Source organism: Triturus cristatus, chromosome 8, assembly GCF_964204655.1.
Source record: "Triturus cristatus chromosome 8, aTriCri1.1, whole genome shotgun sequence".
NCBI lineage: Eukaryota > Metazoa > Chordata > Amphibia > Caudata > Salamandridae > Triturus > Triturus cristatus.
Genome location: NC_140591.1, coordinates 697,109,784 through 697,134,215, shown reverse-complemented (window position 1 = coordinate 697,134,215; position 24,432 = coordinate 697,109,784). Strand labels below are relative to the sequence as shown.

General features: G+C 44.3%; 1 protein-coding gene across 2 annotated transcripts in view; it reads left to right on the top strand.

The window, feature by feature from the left end:
* STK24 (serine/threonine kinase 24) overlaps window positions 1–24,432 on the top strand; it is a 672,269-nt gene that overhangs the window by 400,128 nt on the left and 247,709 nt on the right. Inside the window, exon 1 of one of the 2 annotated variants that reach the window (XM_085622113.1) lies at window positions 13,820–13,917. The exons of the other annotated variant lie outside the window; for it this stretch is intronic. Coding sequence (XP_085478239.1) covers window positions 13,870–13,917 — 48 coding nt within the window. The 5' untranslated portion in view covers window positions 13,820–13,869. Of the gene's footprint in view, window positions 1–13,819; window positions 13,918–24,432 lie in introns of those variants that run through there. 2 annotated transcript variants of the gene reach the window in all.

The following is a 24,432-nucleotide window of genomic DNA, read 5'->3' as shown; positions in this document are numbered from 1 at the left end:
GTTACTGCCTAATGAGAAGTGTAGACCTATAAGCGGGTGCCTCTGCCCTTTGTGACGGGATAGGTGGGAGGTCAAGGTATGGTAGGTAGTCAAACTAGAATGCTGTGGGGTTGGAAACCCAATACAGGGGATCTGCTGCACCTCTACGTTACGCTGTTGCATACATAGTGCAGTGAGGAGAAACCTTATAATGGAGAACAACGGGGACGGGAAACTATCTCAATTCTGGGGACCTATCGCAAGCGGCGATATGTCCAAACACATTTTAGCACTCTAATAGAACTGTGAACTCCTAGGGGGGCAGCTGCGCGCTGCTGCTAGGCGTCACTCACCGGTGGCATTTGCAGGATTGTTTCACACCTGGTGATCTAGGGATACGTGAACTAACTCTGGTCACCCTATGCGGCATACCAGAGGTCTTGTGTTGCATTGTATCATGTAGTGCTAGGCTGCCTTACGTGTGTGACCCAATGGGTACCAATCATATCAGTGTATCTGCAGTTTGTGGGGTGACCAACGGCGGGGTTATGGAGGCCGCTCGGGATACCGATCCAGCCCTCTTCCTCTCCAGACGAGAAGAAATGGAGACCACCATCCGAGTCCGTGGTAAGTGAGGATGGCTGCAGCTCCGCCACAGCCTGCAGGGCCTTCTGCGTTCGGCAACGATCTGCTCTAGGTCCGGGGATTCTGTGGACTGTACTTTCCCTTCAGGGGTGGCCTTTCTATGCTGTTTCTTCGGGCGACGTCTGTTGCCGCACTGCATTCTGGGACGTCGGTCGACTGTTTCATACCCGTTAGGTGGCATCTGACAGTGCTGATCGACCCAGTCGCGGGCTTCATCCGCGCTTGTGAAAAATATGGTAGACTCAGTATGCATTACTTTAAGGCGGGCTGGGAACAGGAGAGAGTATTGTATTCCCTCCATCCGCAGGCGACGCTTGACGTCTAGGAATGTGGCTCTCTGGCGCTGTACCGCATGTGCATAGTCCAGAAAGAACATTATTTGTTTGTTCTCCACCAGGATGAGGCCATGCTGTCTGGCTGCTCTGAGCACTGCATCTCTGTCCTTGAAATGTAGAAATTTCGCCAGCACCGGGCGAGGCGGAGCCCCTGGCGGCGGTTTTCCTGCCGGCACTCTATGCGCCCTCTCAATAGAAAAGAATGCGGTCTGGTCTGCTGCTGGCGTAAAACACCGATAGAGTGATATTCAATAAAAAAATGTTTTTTTTTTAAACAAAGTAGTTCCATGAAGTCAACAGTGGAAGGCAACAACACATCAACCAATCACAAACATGGTGAAAGGGCGAAATTATCCAGGGGAGGGACAAGCACAGTAGAGAAAAAGAAGCAGCAAAACACAAGCTCAGGATTACAAATAGACCACACAGCCATCCAATAGGAAAGGAGACAGTGACAAAGTATGAATGCAATGCTACCTGCAATGGACCATTAAAGCTGTCTGCAGCAATACCGCAAAAACTGGGTTATGAATACCCTGTTGCCAACACCAGACCCAACCACCCTAAATTAAATGTAATATAACTAAAATCTTAAGCTTTTTCACAGAAGTAGTAATTGTTTCTATCTGCTTTAAACAATACCTATTAATCAGCACTGAAGCTAAGGCTCTCTGTGGCTCTGAATTTCCAAGGTATGTTTATTTAGAACATATCCATATGTGCTCTCGCTTTAAGAGAAAGATAAGCTTTTGGACTTTGTTTCAAGGATACAGTTTGAAATCTGGCGAAGTATATAAAGTCTTTTTCACCAGTTACACTCTATGAGCTCATAAATCAAATATAGCGCATTAGTCTGTTTAATGACATTTGTTAATGTCTGATAATGTCAAAGGCAGAGTTATTTCACAGGACACTGCACATTAATTACTTCTTGGAACATTTCTCTTCCACCTCAACTTAGACGGAGCAGCAACTTTTTTAACTTTTCTTCCTTATTACGGATATTGGTTTTTCACATGAATATTCAACTTAATGTATGCAGACTTCATTCCCATGCCACTGATTATTTTTTGAGTAAGGCAAGACAACAGCATTTGCAGGCCCTTGGGGACAGAAAACAATGAACTGCAGGAACGCCACATATATGACAGCACACTACGGGTCCCCTTCAGCCGCGGCCCATGCAGGTAAGAGCTTTGGGGCCAGGTGGGGGGGATTTCAACCGACAAAGATGAGTGTAAATTAACTAAAAAATGAATTTTCCTCGTCATTGTCCATCGAAATCCTCCCTCCATCCGGCCCCACCGCTCTTACCTGCAGGGCCGCGGCTGGCCCCCTTATGAGTTGCCCAAAGCGGTATCCTCAAGGGCATGCAGCTTTAGGTAACCACGAGTGGTCTGGAGTTTCTGTACCCAAAACGGATGGTTCTGGAACCACTCGTACACAGCTGGAGAGCTGCAGGGTAAATGGGCAGAGTCACAGCTCTGTGCACATCCAGTACCTCAGGCACCGATGAGGAAACAGAAGATGTTCCCCGAAGCCCGGCCCTCAGCCTAGTATCACTACAGATGGCCGGCCTCCATGCCCCTCTCCTCAGAGCAGGTGGTAAATGGCAGTGGTAAACTCCCTGGAATTGGCTGGGGCATAGCTCCGGGGGAGGAGGAGGTTGGGGTGTGATACCCCCTGTAATAAATGGATTCTGGTGTGTGTAGTTGGGTCCAGGGGCCTCCAGTCGGGCTAGCAGTGTCGGTGGTCGGTTTGCACTTGGATTAGCAGCCCTCATAGCACTTGCATATGTCTCCAAAAAACTTTGCAGAGCTTGTAAATACCCACCCCTCCTCTTCCCTCTCACGCAAAACAGGCCAAGAATAAACAAAGGACTGGATGGCTCTTTTGTGGTACAGATAAACCTTTTAAATGTAATACTATTTTCCTCCATTTTGAAATTTTAATGGCAGTGATAGTTGGGAAATCTCTGTTCCACCCCCCCCGAATCTAACTGACTGAGCTACTCCCCTCGGAATTGGACAAAACCTGCACAAAAGGTCGGACGGACTGGCCTTTCATTGCTCTGGTGGGCCGGAGCCCTTGGAGGCCAGCTTTGAAGCTTAGGACAGCTCCTGGTGCCTCTGTGCTTTACCCAGCTACTGACATGAACAGGGGCAGGGGGAAGGTAGAGAGAGCACGATCAAAGAAGGAGAAAACAGAGAGGAGAAAATGGATAGATGGAAAAAGAGAGTTTGTGCGAGGAGACGAAGGGCTCGAGGCTAGTTTGAGCATTTGTGCCAGGGCTGCTTTTGGTTTCCCTGGGAACCCAAAGCAGCCCTGGCAAATTTTGTCAGACCAGCCCTGCCCCCATAAGGTGCATAGCGAGCGAACACAGTGCTTGAGCCTGACCCCTTCAGGGGGGGGGGGGGTTATGGGGTTCTCCCCCCAAGAAAATTTGGGGGGAAATGGCAAATGGTGCAGTCAACAACACGTTTTTCATTAGATATTCAATTGCATTCATTTTTAAATGACAGTAAACGATGACCTTACAGTGCACCAGGATACAGCAGGCTTTATTGGGGCTCCTCAATTATTCTCTCATTATCACCCTCAGCAGTGCCTCCGATCTCCCCATAGCTCCTCTCTCACATGTATTTTTATTTGTTTTATAGCGCTCCTCATACCAGTGTAGGGTGTCAGAGCTCTTATATCACACACACACATACAGAGACAATGAATCATACATGTGTAAATCAGTGTATAGAAAATGTTACATAACACAAGGGGGACTTCAAGGTGTTGGATTCAAATGAGATCCATACTGGAAGGCATTTTTAAGAGTGCTTACTCTGGAGAAGCAAAAACTCAGGCTTCAGAACGTAGCACAGTAGTTAGGGTGGACTTTACTAATAAGAATTTATTTCTACCCAAACACACCCTTTTTCGCAAAATTTGGATAATGACAGACTGGGAAAAAAACATAACTTTCTACCTAAATTGCGATTGTAACTTATGAACTGCACAGTAACAAAAGGATGTATGTCACAGAAGGAGTAATCCACTGAGCTATGCACACAAAATACTGTTCTGTGATCTGCATAGTACACACTCTTTGTGGCAAGCACATTCACCCTCTGCGCTACCTTAAATCAGTCAAAACTGCCACTAGACAAAACTCCGATCAGCAGGTACATTAATCACCAGAGTTACCTTGGCACTTTTAGTATTGCCTGAAAACTGTTGGATATACAAATAACTCTTCAATGCTTTTAAAACTGCTGTTATACTACAAAATTGACCCCCCAGTAACAAAAGCGCCCCCCACCCTCCCAGGGAAACGCCTGATGCCTGGTATGACCAGTCCGGCCTTGCTTGTGCAAGCTACAGTTTTGGCCAAAATAATCTAATTGCAGTCAGCCAGACAGAATTTGGTGCTTTATTGAACAGCTAATTGCTTTTAGAAAAAGAATGTACATCCCAGATGGAGAAATCTATTCTTTTGTTTATGTAGAGCTAATCAAAGCATTTGGTTTCAACTGATCAACCATGTTTGTTAAGACAATTGCTTTCATTGATCTGCAGTTGCCTGTGATATCGGTGCTACAGTGGCTTTTCTTAGAGCTGCAGCAGGGACAGCAGTGTGGCACATATATTCATTATTGCAGTGCTCTCAACCTTTTATCCTTGGCACAAAAAATATAAAATAACATTTTTTAAGTCACACTACATAAAGAAATATAAACTAACGATTTTGCATCAGATCATTTCCATGTGTCTTTTTTGTTGTTTTCTTATAATTTGTTCTGGCATCTTGAATTTCGTGCTGGCAGTGTGTTCTTGATTCTATTTATATTTGTTTTCTTTTTTGCTTCTTCTTTCCTTCGTAGTCGCACACCCAACTCTCCTACATTACATAGCCAGTTTTTAGGTGTGGCATTAGCCAAGACCTTTTTATTTTTACGAAACTTATATGTATAATATACCTACTTAAAGGGGCGTTCAGCCACCTCTCTTTACCCATTGGTCTGTTGTCTCAAAAACATTTTGCTTCCACCCACTACAGCATATAGCATGGGGCAATAGCTCAGCCTACTTAAGCCATTGGTTAACTTCACTTGGAGTGACTGTATTTTGCTCTTTCACAAGGAGCACATCCATACACAAGGTGGTTCCCTTCCGTAGTGCCAGTGTTTTTGTTTTTACTTTATAATTACTTTTGTCTTGCTTTATCTGATAGAAGGATGCCTTTGATGTGAGCACAGGACAAATTCCAGCTTTAGCTGTTCCTTTCTCCTGCCAATGCTGTTGTAAATTCCTTTTGGAGTAGCCTTTATTTATCTCACTGCTGCTGTTTCACAGCATACCAGACTGTGTCCATTTGAAACTGTTCTGTATTAAGTTATCCTGTTTAGGTCAAGCCTGGGCAGCGCATGTGTTACTTTGTGAGGCATGCTGTATTCTGGTATGGACTTGAAGCTCCGCCTATTTTCCTACCATCCTTTCAATTGGCTCCTGTAACTGTCCTTTCTAATTGTTGCTTTTGATTCATGGATAGGCTTAGTAGTCCCTCCTTAGTACCGCCTTGTCTGTATTTGTAACCTCGCATGAGAACTTGACTTTTTACTTGTGTTGTTACACGGTCTGTTTTGTCTATAGCCTGTGAACACTATTTTCTTTCATGAATTACCCCTATTCACCCATGACTTGCTTTCCTACAACGATGCACGCTGCCCGCTTTTATATTTTTATTGGTAATGCCGCCCGGTTCCCTTTATCTATAGCGGCTGCACTTCTTTATTTATTTTGTTTGCCTGTGCAGCCCACTTTAACTATAGCGGCTGTGCTCCGGAACTTTTTTTTGGGGGGGTGAAAGCACCCCGTATTGTGCTTTTACTTTAATGGTGGCCGCGCCCCTTTCTTTAGATGCTGCTCGCCATATTCAACTCACAAACATATGTTTTTTTTATTTTGTAACAGCGCCCCATGCGGTGCTTTCACTTTAATGAAACGCGGCTCGCTGTAAGCTGAATGCGGCGAGCAGCGTGTAAAGAAAGAAGTGCGTCCACCATTAAAGTGGTCTCGCCTTCGCGATAGTTTGAGCTATTGCCATTATAAATGATAATGCCTTTTTTTGTGTTGGTTTTCAAAACACATAAATAAAAGGCATTGCCATTTACAATGCCAATAGCTTGAACTCTTGCAAATGCTAGACCTATTTACTTGCAAACCAGAAGGTTTGATAATATAGAAAGTGAATTCATGAGTGAAAAATTCTGCAGAATTGTTTGTCTTGGACTCGGTGTCTTTAATAAACTTTGACCAGGAAGAATACCGACCTGTATAATGTTTAATTTGTAGCACACTAGTATGGCTTTTATTTAAACATAGATGGGGTGTAATTTGGGTTTAGTATCCAATATTGTATACTGCGACCCTTGGGAAATAAACTAGACTGGGGTGCTTCATTATCTGAAAATGGAATTATGGTTATCGTTATATGGCAGTAAGATAGTTCATTTACAATATAATCCTTCAAAGTCGGTGAGATAATTTATTATGCATACATTCATAAGCTAGGTAGACGGCTCATTACAGTGTAATCAGTGATACTTTATTATGCTCAGTGGATATAAATTCTGAGTAAGCTATCCTGATCTGTAATGCAACCTTTGTCCTTCTGCTGTTTTGTATTATATGACTGGTCAGCATTCTTTGTGTCATAATGTATCTGTGAAATAAACAGTTTGTATGGAAATCTGCATTCTGCAATAACCATAGTGCACCAGCTCTGGGACTAGTCTGCAAAAATTGTGGCGAGCACACCTTTTGGAAGGACAATGGTAATAGAAGCAGCAACTAACGCAAACTCTGAATATAAACCCATGAGTGTGCTCTAGCATCCTCTGTGCAGATTATAACATCTTGGGTAAGATCCTGGCTGATAGATATGCGCAGATATTACCTGAGTTCATTCAACAAGACCAGAACGGCTTTGTTACGGGTGCATCATGTCTCAGAACATCTGTGGTCTGTTTCATGTAATGGAACAGCCCCCCGGAGGTTCCCACAAGCAGCCTGTCTGATATTGGATCTAGAGAAAGCTTTTGACACACTTACCTGGGATTATCAGTCAGTCAAAAACTTTTATTTCGGTATGATACCATAAAAAGACATAAATACATATTTACAATAAAATTGGTAAAAGATGAACATTTACATATAATTCAATCCATCAAGAATTAAGAACGTGTTTTAAAAGTTAGATAGGCATTTAGGACACAATTGAGTACATTATTAGGCGGGACAAAGTAATATCAATGAGGATGTAAACACATAGATCAGCATCCTATCCCTGGACAAATCTCATATCAAAAAGTTCTTCCGCTACAACACAAAAATCACCTCAATGAGAGCAATTTATGGCCTCTTGATTTTTAATTATTTTACACCTTGAATACCACATGGAAAGGAGAAATCTAGCCATCGCAAACACGATCATAGGGGTAGTATCATATTTGAGGATTCTAAATACCTCCTGATAATCCCTGAGACCCCTGGATTTACAGAGTTGGATAATCCATTTTGCTCTTGCCTTGATGTAAAGAGGGCAAAAGAGTACAATGTGCAACTCTGTCTCACAGGTGTCAGCACATTCTGGACAAAAACTCGTTGGACAGAGCGCGCTAGACCACCTATGGGTTAGAGCCCTCAGTGGTAGGGAACCGTGTCTGAACTGGATATATAATTTCTTAGCCAGTGGAGGCTGGATAACATCCAAAATAAATTCAAAGTGGGGACTGGCTTTAATATCCAAAAAGGTGTTAGTAAGCCTACCCAAGGAGGAATTTAGTAAAATTTCCATTCGATAGTGCTGAAGAGCAGCGCTCAATGATTTCTTAGTCTGTAAAACACAAGACTCCTCTGGTAACAACCACAGGTCCCCCTTACCTAAGGCGTAGCAAAGGTTCTTAATGTGCATTAGCCATGGGATTTTCCCCGAATTCCCCCTTGACTAGAGATCACCGAGGTCCTGCCTATAGCTCACAAGCTCAGGTGTTGACCAGAGACGTCTCCAAAACAGGAGAGGACGATTTGAGGCGACCCCTTCAATAGGAACCAGATCTAAATCCCATCTCAGGGGGATTAAAGGGGTACTCATTGGTAATTTAAAAAGCCGCCTAATAAAGCTGTTCTCGGTTAAAATTAAAGGGGCAATACTACAATGGCCCCAAAGCTCTGCACCATAGAGCGCACCCCCTCTTACTTGGGATTTATAAATTTCCATAGGGGGGCCCAAAGGTTTACATGAAGTGTTATTAAAAACCTTCAAAATACCCCCCACGGATTGTGTCAACTTCAAATTGGCCTTCGCCAAATGAGACCCCCATTTCATTTTGTCATTGAGGGTTATCCCCAGGTAATCAAATGTGGATACTCGGTCTAACACAATTCCTTCCATCTGGGGATGAGGACAGTTTGCTGCACTAGAGCCGAAGACCATGAATTTGGTTTTAGATATATTCAATTCCAGATTCCTTATTTTACAAAAGGAGCAAAATGCCTCTAGTGTACGCTGAATGCCCATAAATGACTGTGACAATAAAAGCGTGTCATCCGCGAACATTAGGGCAGGTATCTTACGCCCCGCTAACCTTGGGGAATCCAGATTACTAACACACAATAAATGATCAATTAGCCCATTGATTAAAAGAGAAAATAATGTTGGAGCCAAAACGCACCCTTGCCTCACGCCCTTTTCAACCGGGAATGGGCCCGAAATTTCCCCACTTTTCCCGTATCTCACCCTTGCATATGTTCCATCATGCATTCGCTTAAATAGATGGCACAGGTAAGGGGGGTGCCCATCTCCAGTAGTAAGGCCCAAAGCTTCTCTCTTTAAACTATGTCAAACGCGGACCGAAGGTCCACGAAAATCAAGTATAAATTGCCAGCACCAATAGAAACCGTCTTCCAATAGACCAACTGTAGTCTGAACAGTTGGTCAGTAGTGGAAACTTTTGCTCGGAAGCCCGCTTGAAGAGAAGTTAGGATGTGATGTTCCTCCATCCAACTCTGTAATCTTGTTAAGAGCATGCGGGCAAACAGTTTCTGTAGAACATCGATCAAGCTAATAGGGCGATAGTTAGCCGGGTCCAAGGGGGAGGATTTTTTGTGGATAGGTATAATTTCAGCTCCTAACCAAGTGTGGGGAATCTCAAGGCCCTGCAAAATAGCATTAAAAAAGACCCAAATGTAGGGAGCCCAGATTTTTTGTTCACTTCGATATAAGTCACCTGGGATCCTATCAAGGCCCGGGGCTTTCCCCAGTGATAAGCTGCTAAGAGCCACCTCGACTTCCAGAAGGGTGCAGGATCGGCTCTCCGTGTCCACATGTTCCGGATAGGCTATAGGAATAGCGTTGATTTGGGTAACTAGATCTATTCCGCAATCGGGGTTACTAAGCGAATAGAGGGGCTTAAAATGCTCTAGCCACACCTCTTTGCTAAGATTGGGGATGATTGCAGATGGACTTTCTACCGAACCATCTCGAACAAGATTCCAGAATGCCCTGAAATCTCGAGCATCTAGGGCTAACTTAATACTTAACCACCTTGAGTCCTCCCACTCGGATTTTGCCTCCGTCATCAGATTTTTATAGTTGTCCCTCGCAGATCTGATGCTTGACTGGGTGCCCAACTTTACTTCCCTAATCAAGGCACTCTTAGCCAACCTACAACTTTTATTATACCAATGATCGTTCTTAGTTGTCCTTGGCCTCTGTGTGGTGGTGCTATAGAAATAACCAGCCATAGAACTAAGGAGTTTATTGTGAATAGACTGCAGGCCCGGGAGATAATACTGGAAAGATCTCCATTGAGACTCAAAAGGTGGGAGACCTCTGCTAGAGAACAAGCAACATGGCGGTATAATTCCGCCAGCTTAGATACTTCTGTCGCAATTTTTGCCCACCTGATGCGTCTACCACCTGCTGCTATGACCAGATTCGCACTAGTTGTTGTTACTAAACCCCTAGAAACACTACAACCCCCGATATTGTTAGCTAGTTCAAGTGACAGTAGGTTATGATCACTGTCAACCCTAGGGATGACAGAGAAAGCTCCCAGAAATCCACATTCACCAAAATATAATCAATTGTCGAACAATTCCCAGGTCTATTAAAGGTGTGTGAACCCAGGACATCGGGAAGAAGTCTACCATTACAGGCCCTCAGAGAATGTAAAATAACTACCTTATTAATCTCAAGGGCCAGAGGCAATAGACGTTTTTCCGGGTACATAATACAGTCAGGGATTTTACAATTTTCATCCTCATCCGAGGTCACTGAGGGGATCCCAAGAAGGGGTTCGAAATGGCAATTAAAATCAGCACCTATAATTTTGTGGGTCGATAGGGGAAGAGAATGTAAAAGAGCGTCTAAGGCACCCAAAATCGATAAGCCCATCTGGAGGGGATAGGGACGTAAGTAGACATTAAGTACTACCAACGAATAGCCAGCAGAGAAGTTAAGCACTAAGCATAAAATGTCTGGGCAGTGAGTATCTATGGTCTTGACTGAACAACCAAGATGAGAGGCAACCCAGATGGCTAACCCCCCCGAAGGTCTTCCGCTGGCTCCTTGAACCGCTGGTGCATGGAAGGACGCGTAACCTACCCTCACTGGGATGGACCGTAGCCAAGTTTCCTGAAACAAACATATATCGTAGCTATCCATAAGCTCTCCCCACTCTGGATTGGGGAGTTTAGACCCCAGTCCAGCCACATTCCAAGACCCTACTAATGATCTACGTGTCGCTGCTTGAGGAGAACAAACCTCAGGAAGATCACAGGCAGCAGAGGAGGGAGATGCTACCGTGTCTAGAATACCTGACTCTGTTATCCCTCCTACTGAGCTGTTACTTTGGGGTAATAGGGGAACAACAGTTACTCCTAACCCAATTCCATGCACCCAATTGTGAAGGCCTGCTTCCGTACTACAGCCATCCATTGCCTGACCCCCTTTCATACTCATGGCCCTTCCTTCCACGTACCTCGAAGGTGGTGGTCAGTCCACAGAACTAAGTGCATTAAATGAATTGGCGACCGGGATATTGTAATCGTGTTCCTGGGATTATCTTTTCCAAGTGTTGTTCTGGATTGCAGTGGGTAATCGCCTCTAGGCGTACACAAAATTGTTGTACACTAATCCCACTTCCAGAATCCGTCTAGCTTGTCTCATCACCACCTTTACCCGTTGGCAGAGGCACTAGGCAGGGCTGCCCTCTGTTCCCCCTGCTACTTGTGATTGCTATGGAGCCCCATGACATTCGGCTTTGCCACGAGAGTGGGGCATTGATGATGTGACCCATACAGTGTCTCTTTGTGGATGACCTGCTTCTATACTTTTGCGATACCCGCTCTGACCTCTCCCCCGTACACAACATGCATCACAGGTTTGCCCAGGTGGCAGGCATTCGGGTCAAGTGGGTCAAGTCGTGCATGTACCCGCTCAGTCATGGGGCAGCGCCACTTGAAGTGCGACTCGAGGTAACTCTCCTCATTTGGAGAAGAGTCACTGTCTGTTATTTTAGGGTTCACCTCTACCACTCTCCAGCCAATCTGTATAAAGGTAACCTGCGAAAAGCCCTCTCCGCCCTAAAATCTCAAGTCCATTTCAGGATAAATCTCCCCTTAGCTACGACTGAGAAACTAGCCCAAGTCAAAATGATAATCTTACCTAGGCTGCTTTATTATTTTGCAAACACTCCTCTCAACCCCCCACAGCGTTTTTTCCAGGATCTAGGCACACTGCTGGGAGAACTCACTGGGGAGATAAGTGCCATCGAATTGCGCTGAAGAAGCTGCAGCTACCAGTAGGCAAAGGTGGACTCCGAGCCCCGTCATTCCAGGCATACTACAAGGCAGCACAGTTGTAGTGGGTTTCACAGTGGCTGGCGGGGCAACACATGGGGGAGACTTGCGATGGATCCAGTACCCTCAGGCCATCCATGCTCCAAAACTTCCTGCTCCCCAAAATCACGCTCCAGTCATTGCTAGTCATGATTGCCCACAAGCAGGGACGGCTCCTCCATGTGGGTGGAGGAGCATCGCCCCACTGCTTTCTCGCAGTGCGAGAAGCAGAAACATAAGATGGTATTATAAATACCATTTTATGTTTCTGCTTCTCGCACTGCAAGAAAGCAGAAGGGTTTGGTTGGGGGCAGGCGGGGGGCAGTGGGCGGTCCTGCTCTAGGACAGGGAAGGAGAGGCTTGCTCACTCTGAGGGCGCTGACTGTTTGTTCGGCCCAAGGGCCGACCAAACCAGTCATACGCACTCTCCCTTTTCTCCATGTAGGCTGCATGCAGCCTACATGGAGAAAATGGCTTCCCCAAAGAGTCCTGTGTGGTCGGCGTCCCAACCAATCACAACATTGCCATTGCAGCATTGTGATTGGCTCAGGGGAGGGGAGGGAGGCTGCCTGCTTCCTGTGTGGAGCAGAGACGACGCGGGACCGGACCAGGCCGGTGAAGGTAAGTTAACATTTTGTTTTTTAATTTAAAATTAACCCCCCCCCCCGCCACCCCGCGTGACCTCCCGTGCCTCCCAGCCCCCACCCACAAGTCATGCCGTTGCGACTGCCCACAAGTGTCTGGCTAGAGTCTCTTAACTCACACGTCCCGTCCTGCTGTATGCGCCAGCACTCCTCTGCAGGGCCTTCCACGATTTCCAGGTTCCTTATCCGCCACTGACTTGCAGAGCTGGCATGAGCACTCCCTAACCAAAGTCGGTGACCTCTTTGTAGAAGGCAATCTCCTAATCTTTGACCAACTTATCTCTGAACTTGCTATCCCTCTGGGACAGTTTCTCATGTACAGGCAGCTATGCAACACATGCCTTGTCCTCTGGTCCACATGTGACTAGGAACCTAAAACGCATTCCATTATACAGACTCTACTACACATGGGAGTAGGGCATCACCCGATAATGTGGATCTATAGGGTCATACGGGAGCACACACAGACTCCACTGGTTGCCCGGTGGGGCAAATGATAGGACAATATAGGTTGTGCACTGCATGGCCCCAAGTGGGATCAGGCGCTGGAATTTCCCCAGCGAGTTTTTAGAAATGCCTGGTTCAAAAATATCCAGTTCTCTATCCTACACCCGGCCTACCTGACACCTGAGCAACTTAACCACTACTTCCTCTCTGCACACCTTTGCTTCCCTCGCTACAGTTTGGCATCAGCTGATTTGCAGCATATGTTTTGGTCCTGCCCTGCGCTCTTCTCCTATTGGCGCTCCGTCAATGATGTGTCACTGGAGGTCACTGAGCTCACTGACCTTGAATAATGGGAGGCGTGCGCCCTCGGCCTTTTTAAGCGGTATAGGGTGAGAACGCGCTTCGTCAGCAGGGCTCTCCTGATAGCTTAGAGAGCCCTTACTTCACAGTGCAGGAATGAACCGCCGCTCCGGTGTCTATCTGGCACGGTGCCCTGCGGAAATGGGGAGGGCTGAGGGAGAGGTTGTGCACTAGGAAGAAGTTCGGCACCTTCGTAAGAAACTGATTTCAGCGGCTTGGGGCGCCCTCCTCGACCGCTTCCAACAACTTCCTCGAAACAATGATTTACCCCAGTGAGCCTGCTAAGCCAGATAGCAGCACCCCTGGTTTCCCTCTCCCCAAATCCCTCCCAGGTGGCCCAGGGTTAATACCCACTCGTTCCTTTTGGGGATATCTGCCTGTGCTCGGTAGCACCCTCAGAGTCCCCCTTGATCTGTTGCAGCTCAGCCTTCCAGCCCACAGCCTCTGCCTGCTAGCTTAAACCCCAGTTCAGCTCACACTGGCGACCTCACAACAGAAGGACCCTCACCCTGGTCTTACACCAGTGTCCTCGGTAGTTATGTTCGTGCCTACCTTTGGTCTGAATGATCATTTCCCCTCCCCAGCTCAGGGGTAGCATCCCAATTAGTCAGGTACATTTTGTTTGATTTCTCTTTCTTCTTCCTTTTGATTCCGTCTTTATTTCTTTCCTTCTTTCTTTCTTGCTTTCTTTGACCCTTCTTTCTTTCTGTTTTCATTTGATCCCTCTTTCCTTTCTTTCTGTAAACCTTCTTTTTTTATTTCTTTCCTTTGATCTTTTTTCTTTCTTGCCTTGATTCGTTGATCTGTCTTTCTTTCCTTCTTACTTTCTTTCGTTCATTCCTTCTTTCCCTCCTTGATTTTTCTTTTTCTTTTTCTTTCTTTCTTTCTTTCTTACTTTCTTTCTTACTTTCTCTTTGTCTCTTTCTCTCCTTTCTCTCCCCTACTTTGTCTACTTCTTCCTCTCCTTTCTCTCTTTCTTTCTTTTTCCTTCTTAGTTTCTTTCCTCCCTTCTTTTTCGAGGGTAAGGGGCTGGCTTCCACTGCCAAACTGAGTGGCTTTTCTTAAGTCTGTGTTACTCAAGACCTTTTGATTTTACTGAAATTATGTGTGTAACCTAGTTATTTATCGGGGCTTATAGAAACACTGTATCCACTAGTCTATGGTTGTGCAATTCATATTTTTCTTCCACTCATTTCAACATTTATCAAGGAACATTGTATCAGCCCGCTTCAGCCATTGGCTAACTTCACTATGAGTTATGGCATGCTGCCCTTTCAAAAGGAACACATCCAGACACACAGTAGTTCCTTCCAGTAACAAGGACTAATGTGGTAATGTGTGCTTTTTTTAGACCAAAATACAGTTTTGCCTTTAACCAACTTTTTTTAGATTAATGAGGGTCCAGCACCTTCCTGAACAATAACATTTTGCAAAAACAAAAGAAGAATTGCCAAAAGGGTGGCCAATGCCAGACCTATTGGATTTGCCAATGCTTGTTTTCCTTTTCCCTGGTAGATGAGAACCATTTCTGAAATGCTTGAGTCAAGGATCCTTGGCCTTTGTGCAGTCGCAACGCTTTAACAAAAGTTGTTCTGTAAAAATAAAAGTACAATCTAACAAGTTCGGCAGGACATTGGGTGATTTACTGCTTTGTTCTTATGTCACCAATCTTTCAAAAACACATGTGAGGGGTTGAAACCTCAAACCAAGAAGTGGCAAATATTATTAGCCCCAATTAAGTGTGCTACTACACCCAAGAGTTGTTGGGGAAGGAGGGGGGCGTGCTAACACTCAAGTAAATATCCTCTGAACCAAAATAAGAAACATTTTAAATATATTGGACAAATCCTGATACAATTAGAAATAACATGTTTTTGTAGATGTGACACTGTTTATAAGCTATGGAAAGCGATCTATGAAAAAGGGAGTACATTAACATCTAAGATTACAATATCAAGCACATTGGACATGTTTTCTCAATTATTTCAAGACAACAACCCTTTTTGCCTGTTTGTGAATTCCATCTGTGGCAGGACAATGTGTTTGCGATATATTTGATCTTGTATATTGAGATAAAACAATCCTCCCCAATGTTGACTGAAATTGCGGCTTTAGGCTACCCATTAGAACATTCTAAAATGGTCATGATTGAGGCGTGTACAGCTGACAAAATATTACTTTTAGTAGATTAACACATGTGGTTTTGTGATTGGAAAGTCACATGTTCAGTTCCTGCAGTACATTTCCTTTGCCCAAGACAGATTTAGTGTGTACCATTGAGTTGACAATATCACCTCCTGTTAATTGCATTGCCGTGCATATCTGTACTAAGCAAAATAAAAATAAATCAATTTTTAGCCGTCATATTGAGGATTTTCCATTCTGATCCCATTATTGAGCTGCATCACACAGGAATGTACCAGGCAGTTATTGAAGAGCTGTCAAATAAAATTGTTGTCGCGACCGATATTATCAACGGGTGGTATACTGGAATGTAGATGTCTAGCTGGACTGTAGATGCAAAGCTTTTGTTCAGGAAGGTTGGTCCAGTCCCAGGTATTGCTTGGTGTGCTATGCGCACTGCTTTGAAAGTGATACGTGTGGCTGCCGGGAGGCAGAGTAATGAACTTAATCCTGTGAAGACACAACTATGAATGAGGATGTTGAGTGGAAGTCTTGCCTGCTGGAATCTCTGTAACTTGTGAATTAAGAGGAGCCGTCCTCCAAAGTATAGGCCATTGACATAGTTTAGGTGAGTGAGTACGAGAGATGATGGCTTGGACTTTTCAGCAGAAACCTAGCTATGGGAAAATTTGTCGTAGGCATCTGATCATGTATAAGCTTCAATTGGAGTCTTGGATAACTGGTGTTATGCGTGACAGATTGCAGTCCATTAGTACCCCTATATTCCTTACTTCGGCTGACTTGTTTGGTGGAGGGCCTAGTTGTGGAGCCCATACTGTTGATGGGTGATCTTTGATTAATTTGCCTCATTAGAGTATTTTGGTTTCTGTGTTTAGTTTGAGGTGGTAGGATACCATCCATTGTTTGACTGCTTGGAGGCTTTGTCCTTTAAAGTCAAAAGTTAAACTCAAAAGACTTATCTCATTTATGTATGATTTATTGCCATAATGATTGGTTTTGAAGGAGGAGATTAGGTCTGGTATAGGGCTGATGTAAATGTTCAACAGGAGGAGTGCAAAGATACAGCCTTTCATTATACCACTTTTCAAACTGAATGGTGCTGATGTAAAGGGAGGAAGTGAGATCATGATCCGTCAAATAGAAAGGATGTAGTCCAGTGTAGTTCATGTTCCTTGTACTACTATAATGTTGTCAAGTCTCCATAGAAGTGTAGAAGGATGAACACTATTAAAGACAAAGGAGAGATGAATTAGCAGGTGCGCTGCTACTCCGATTAAATCCCTTTAGTTTTCAGTAGATATTTGTTTTGAGGTTGATCGTTCAGTAGTTTTTTGCCTAGAAACAGGCCATAATTGGCCAGTTATTACATAGGATCGATTGTTTCAAGGCCTGATTTTTTGTTATTTTTTAGAAAGGGTTTTATCTAAGAGGTTCTTTGGGAAAATTCCTGTTTCCAGAGTTATTAACTGTTCTGGCTGAATATATGACGTTATCCCGCAAACAATTAGGCCGCATACCATCACTCCGCATTTATTATAACGCGGGTGCAATCACTCCTCAATACCATCACTCCCCAAACTTTTACCCCGCATATGACTTTACCACGCATGCCATTACAACGCAATTGCATGCGTGGTGAAGGCATAAACTTAGTAAAAGTACTTATCCTAAAAATATATATATATATATATATATATATGTCACTTAAAAAACCATAGGTTTCACACATGTTATAGTTAGCTGTACATTTCACTTGTAAAAAACCAATGAAATTCCACGTTATAGTTAGATCAGGTAACTATAACTTGCGCGCCCACAATAAACTGCTGATGACGTCACATAGTACATCACTCATGACCTGGTCAGTGACATCACTCATGACATCAATGATGACATCTGAAATTACACATTGTGGATTGCGGTCGCGCAAGTTATAGTTATCTGATCTAACTATAACGTGGAATTTCATTGTTTTTTTACGAGTGAAATGTACAGCTAACTATAACATGTGTGAAACCTATGGTTTTTTCAGTGAATTTGCAAGGTTTTGTAAATGATAATTCCTAACTATAACGTGTGTGAAACCTATGGTTTTTTCAGTGAATTTGTACGGTTTTTGAAATGCTAAGTTATGTATTTATTTTTTATTTTTTTTCCTGGTTTTTCACTATGCGCACACCCTGCGCACACGGTGCGCTTCGCGCACCGTGCGCTCGCTGTGGGCGCTCGGTGCGCTTCGCGCACCGAGCGCCCACGTTGCGCAGTCCATGCCGTGCGCGCCTCGCCTTTTTTTACGCAGTAACATTAGTTTTTTTCTCCCTTGTGGGTCCTTTAATTTATTTAATAAATGTGATTGTTACTTCTGTTTTTTTTTTTTTACTTTTTTTTGCCGTGCGCGTACGGTAAGCTTACCGTACGCGTACCCCGCGATTTTTTTTAAAAATTATTACATTTATTTTTCGTACTTTTGGGTCCTTCTTGGACCCCCTGACAAACACTAGGGGGTCTGCAACTCTCTTTGTTGCCCCCGTTTCACGTTCCCCACCTTTGTTTCTCAGTGCGAGAGACAGAAAATGGCGGCCGACACTTCCTGATTTCGACCGATTCGAATGTTTACAGTCATGTAACCACCAATCAGAATTGAGCTCGCGCACGGCACCGTACGCGTACGGTAAGCTTACGGTAAGCGCACGGAGCGGGCTTACAGATATATATATTGATTTAAATGCTATTTTCTCAGGACCTACTGAACAGATTTACACCAGACCTACAAAAGGCACTTCCTTGACCTGAGGACTACCTCTCTGCCAAATTTCAAGTAATTCTGTTCAGCCGTTCGGGCTGTAGCTGTGTCTAAAGGTCCTATGGAAAAATGCATGGGGAAAACGTGTTTTGGGACCCCCCTTTTTTCTCAGCCCCCGCTTGACGAATCCCCCCGAGACTTTCAGGGTAGGAGCGGAGCGGAGCGCCCCATTAGTTGTGAAAATTTCGCGAGGATTCGTCGACCGGCGCCAAAGTTATTCCAAATAGAATGTTGCGGATTTCCTATGGAAACAGGGTCCTAACTATAACTATCTACTGGCGACCGCCAGTAGATAATATATATATATATATATATTTATATATAAGTATATTTATATTGTATATCTATATTTATATATATTTTAATAAAATATCATATCTAATTATTATTTAAAATATTATTTATATATATATACACATATATATATATATACACCCTTTGAACCCTAAAAACCAAACCCACCCTGATCCCTTAAAATTCCCCTGCACCCCAAATCCCAACCCACCCTTTCCCCTAAAAATTCACCTCACCCCCAAAACCCAAACAAACCCTGAACCCTAAAAATGCCCCTGTACCCCAAAAACATAAACCCACCCTTACCCCTAAAAATACCCCAGCACCCCAAAACACTAACCCACCCTAAACCCTAAAAATGCCCCTGTACCCCAAAAACCTAAAGCCACCCTTACCCCAAAAAATGCCCCTGTACCCCAAAAACCTAAACCCACCCTTACCCCTAAAAATACACCTGTGCCTCAAAACCCAAACATACCCTGAAACCTAAAAATGCCCCTGTACCCCTAAACCCAAACCCACCCTAAACCCAAAAAATACACCTGTACCCCACATCCTGAACCCTAAAAATACCTCCTGCACCCCAAAAACCCAAACCCAACCTAAACCCTAAAAATACACATGTACCCCAAAACCCAAACAAACCCTGAACCCCAAAAATGCCCCTGTACCCCAAAAACCTAAACCCATCCTGACCCCTAAAAATACCCCAGCACCCCAAAACCCAAGCCCACCCTAAACCCTAAAAATGCCCCTGTACCCCAAAAACCTAAACCGACCCTTACCCCTAAAAATACACCTGCACCCCAAAACCCAAACAAACCCTGAACCCTAAAAATGTCCCTGTACCCCCAAACACAAAATAACCTCTGAAAATACACATGTACCCCAAAACCCAAACACACCCTAAACCCTAAAAATGCCCCTGTACCCCAAAAACCTAAACCCACCCTTACCCTTAAAAATTCACTTGAACCCCAAAATCCAAACAAACCCTGAACCCTAAAAATGCCCCTGTACCCCAAAAACCTAAACCCACCCTTACCCCTAAAAATACCCCAGCACCCCTAAACCCTAACCCACCCTAAACCCTAAAAATGCCCCTATACGCCAAAATCCTAAACCCACCCTTACCCCTAAAAATGCCTCTGTACCCCAAAAACATAAACTCACCCTTACACCTAAAAATACACCTGTACCCCAAAACCCAAACATACCCTGAAACCTAAAAATGCCCCTGTACCCCCAAAACCTAAACCCACCCTTACCCCTAAAAATACCCCAGCACCCCTAAACCCAAACCCACCCTAAACCCTTAAAATACCCCTGAACCCCAAAACCTATACCCCTATACCCCCATACCCCCTATTAAAACCATATACTTACCTTAAACATAAATATTAAAAACATGCGTTGTAAAAGCATGCGTGGTAAAAGCATATAAGATGTAATGGCATGCGTTATTATAGTGTTGCGGAGTAATGGTACTATCGTGATAATGGTATGCGGAGTGAAGGTATGCGGAATGAACGTTTCGTTGTGAAGGTAGTTTACCGTTCTGGCTGGATTGGCTAAGTTCTTCAATAGATGAGCAGAGCAGGGATCTGATGGTGATCCTGCTGGCCGACAATAGTTTGCAGCATTTATGAAGTCTTCTGCGCTTAGGAGGTTAAAGGTGAGTAACTGTGGTTGTTTTCATGTTTTGTTGTCTGGTGGACTGCTGTGCTGGAATTGTGGTTAAGCAGTAGAGTGGAAGAAGTGGGACTGAAACAGCCCAGTGGACAGAAAGTAAAGTAAATGTGCTATGCAAACAGCAAGTACTAGTTGTCGTCGGCATTGTGTTGTGCTGTAGAGCTGTCGGGATGGCTTAAAGTACTTTCTTAAGTATTGTAGATGGCTGACACCTTTTCCTCTGAACCCTTTCAGTAGGGTTGTTGTTTGTGGTCGCAAGGCTCCTCGTCAGGTCTGTAGGCCCCTCGTCAGCTTTCCGGGTCTCCTGTACCATGTTCAGATCTCTTGGCCGCTGTCACCTATCTGTGTCCCCACAACTCCAAAGCTGAGAACTCAAGTTTTGAAAGTTGTGAAAATATAAATGTGCTTTCCCTGATGAAGTGAGTCATCCTCAAGAAACACGTTTTGGCAAGAATATGGACATGATCATGTAAATTAAATGAAATAGTGTAAAGATATTATCTGTTGACGAATACAAGGTGTTTGAAAATAAATCATTTTTGGAGTAAAGGGCACAATTATGGACAGAAAATGCAAGAAAAAATGCAGCAATGCATAGATATGATCTGTTTACGAATGAAAGGGTATGAAAGAAAATCGTGTTTAAATTCCCTACTGATGTGTTTTTAGAAGATTGTTTTACTCCTTGTTGAATGCTCATACTGGCTGTTTTACTACCTGCCTGCTAGGAAGCAAGCTTGCTATTGTAATAAAACTATAAGCGATAGTTAAAGCATGCATATGACCACCACTACTAGATTGTATCATTTTAAAAATGTTTGTGGCATATATTTGCAATACAAATCTAACTACTGCACAAGCTTGCCAAGGTCAGACATATTGACATCAATAATGCATGTTTGGGGTGGCTGTCCCAATTGAAACCTTAACTTTCATTCGAACCTTTTGTTTTTGCATGTAACAAATATTTTACACATTGCGTTATGTATAACCCGGTCCCTCGCTAAAGCAGATTTTGTAATTTGTTTTGCTCTGCAAATGTCATGTGTCCCTTAATAAACCCATTGATAATATGTGGTTGGTGACAGAAGGCCCAAAATGCACACTGAGATTATGTGATTGAAAAGCTCTCATTGCACTATTGTTCATTTACAAGAACTTCTCTTCAAACTGTTCCAGTCCCAGATACTGGTTCTTGTAAGGGAAAGGATGTTTCTTCTTAGACAGGGCCAGGACGAGTCGGAGAGTCGTCGCCCTAGGAACAACAGACAAAGCCAGTATTAGGCCGAAGGTTTGCCTCGACGTACTATGGTTCACCCAAACACAGGATAGCCAAGAGTTTTCCTTACTGCTTGTCTTTTTGAGAGGGTGTCCAGCCTTTGCTGGTGGTGCTATCCCGGTTTCTATGCTTTTCTAAATTCACTCCTGCTGCCCACACCACACTCACTTTTGTATCCTGGACTCACAAGTGCCCATTCTTTGATTTCCCCTGCTCTTCCCACCACAAGTGCTACCCTTCTTTTCAGTGGTGAATTTCAGCAAGTGGGTATTGGTGGGTGGTACAACACTTATTTGTATCCACTGGGACTTCTAGCATGTCGTACAGGTGGCTGTCAAAAGTCTACACTAGTGGCCGTCTGTCCTTTGTTGTTACATAGGCCCCTTCCAATTTCAGTCATAATTGCCATGGTAAGGGAATGGTCGATGACCAGCAGAGTGGTGTTGTCACTTCAACATTGCACACATTCAAGCGTCATTTCTTCCTGGTCCTGTGATGTCTTGTGACTAGTGGCGGTGAAGGTCAAGCACAGTAGTCTAATTTACAGTTCCTCAGCACCAGTCTGTTGAGCTTAAATCTCCCATTTTGCTGCTCCATTGGCCCTCTGCTCACTAGCCACTACCTGCCCCAGTCAACCACTACTCGCTTGCCTATACAAGGTGCTTTTGTCACTGCCTTTTAGCCTCAACTGGCCCATATGAGACTGCAGCTCTTGATGTGAGCTGGTGGTAGTGTGACAGGTGACCAGGGCCCATGTGCTGCTCTGAACCAGGTAGGCCTGGGCTGGAGTCATGGAGGGCAAGTGGCAACGTGACCCCAAACAAGCAAGAATCTTTATCTGCCCACGAACCCAGGGAAAGCGGAGAACCAGTCCTGTGGTGGACTCTTAGCACTTGGTGGTCTTCCCTCTTGTTGAGGTGCAGAACCAAAACTGGACAGGAGGCCAGGGTTGAGGCTGCTGTCAGAACCAGTCATCGACTGTATACTGACAGTCCCTTCACTTTCCCTCTGCATCATTACCGCCAGTATTTTTGTCAAAGTGTCGCAGGTGACCAAGGACGATGTCATTCTCCGGACAGGCCTGGGAGAGTTTGCTAATGTTGCAGCTCATAGCGTGAGAATGGAAAGGAAAATAGAGCCCCTCATGGTGTGATAAATGGGTGTTTCTTGTGGTATTAACTATAATTCTCACAAGTTGATGTTGGCCACTTTTCCTATGGACTGTGACAGGTGAAGACCTCTATGCTTACCCCTTTGGTTCTTTGCTGAGTGTGGCTTAGGTTAACACGTATTTCCCTATCCCTAGAAGAGTTGACAGAGCTTCTGAAATGCTGGCACCTTGCCTCAAACTTCTGACATTTTTCTCTTTTCCGCATTTCCCCAACCTTTGAGACTCTTTTAGATTCAATTTCCTTTAGTAGCTTCAGACTGTAGATTTGAGGACTTTAGATATTTTTCATGTTTAGGAGAGAAGATCGAAGACTCTTCTCTGAGAAGCAGATTCTGTTGTTAATTCTTTGTATTTCTGCGGCTGAACTTCTTGTTTGTCTCATACTGATGCGCCTGAACGTCTTCAGGAGGTCCAGTTGTTATTCTGTACCTTTACATCATGCTATTGAGGTTGATATACCTTAACCTGACTGCTAACATGTAATAAACTTCTTGACTTTATATTAGTGATTCCTGGTCATTTTCTGGAGCCAGGTGGTTACATTATTAACTATAGATGTTTGACCAAGTGCTAACTCCCATCACCTCTCAGTTGCACAAAAAGACCCATAGGATAACCAATGGTAAGAGGCTGGACCAGCACTGGATCTAATGTGCATGCGAAAATTCCTTTGCGTAAACACAAACAGGACTTCTCAAATATTTCCTAGGAATGAACAGTCTTTGTAAGCATTGACAGAGGCTGACCAGTTCCAGTTGAATTTAAATGGCCCCTAGTCAAGCCATGGCAGCATCAACAATAACTTCCGAGCACAAAAAAGGATCAAAATATGACATTCAGTTAAATTCAGCAATGCAGGACCTTATGCCATCAAATATTACCTGGCTGTCTTGTGACCACTCGCAGTCTTGTCATTGTTGAAAGATCCCTCAAGGTAGCAATGATCAAGGGAAAGTCTTGAATGTATCTGGCACGGTAACTGACCATCTCCACGAACTAGTGATGGCACATTTATCAAGGCAGGTCCTGATGTGAGGACCTCTACATCAGTGGTGGCCACCATAAACAAAGGGTGGTGAGGCAGGTGGAGGGAGTGCGGGAGGGGTCACAGGGAGTGGTGGGGAGAGAGTTAGTTATACTTTATTTTTATTTTTTTAAACGTACCTTTAGCCGCCAGCCGCCTACAGCGTGGCGCCACCTCTCCTCTTCATGCCTGGTCCCAGCAGCCCCTGGGACAGACTCCCATCCAATCCCCGTGCTGCAGAGCAGCCCAGGGATTGGCCTGAGCGGGTTAGAAAGACGCTCCACTGTAGTATGCAGGTATTGTGTATTGCACCTTTCCTGATTCCCTACCTTGCTGCTCAGCCAGTGTGGATGTTCTTGGAATGTTGGTATGCGTGGTGAGATCATAGAATGCTGGTATGACTGTGTGTGGAGTGTCAGTTGAGAGGATGGGCTGAGCAGCAAGGGAGCTGCTCCTGGTGGGGCTCTGAATTGGAGATCTATCATACATCAGTTGTTATCCTGTGATTCCTGATTTACCAACTCTTCAATAAACATACATGTAAATCAAACTGGTCATATCTCCATATTTCGATTATTACAATGGCGACGATTGGAACGAACCTGCACCTCAAGAAACCCCATGATACTTCAAGATGAAGAACATTAAGCAAGAGAAAAGAGATTTTAAAAAGCAACTCAAGTTTACTGGCACCCCGACCTGAGCCCCACCAGTGACC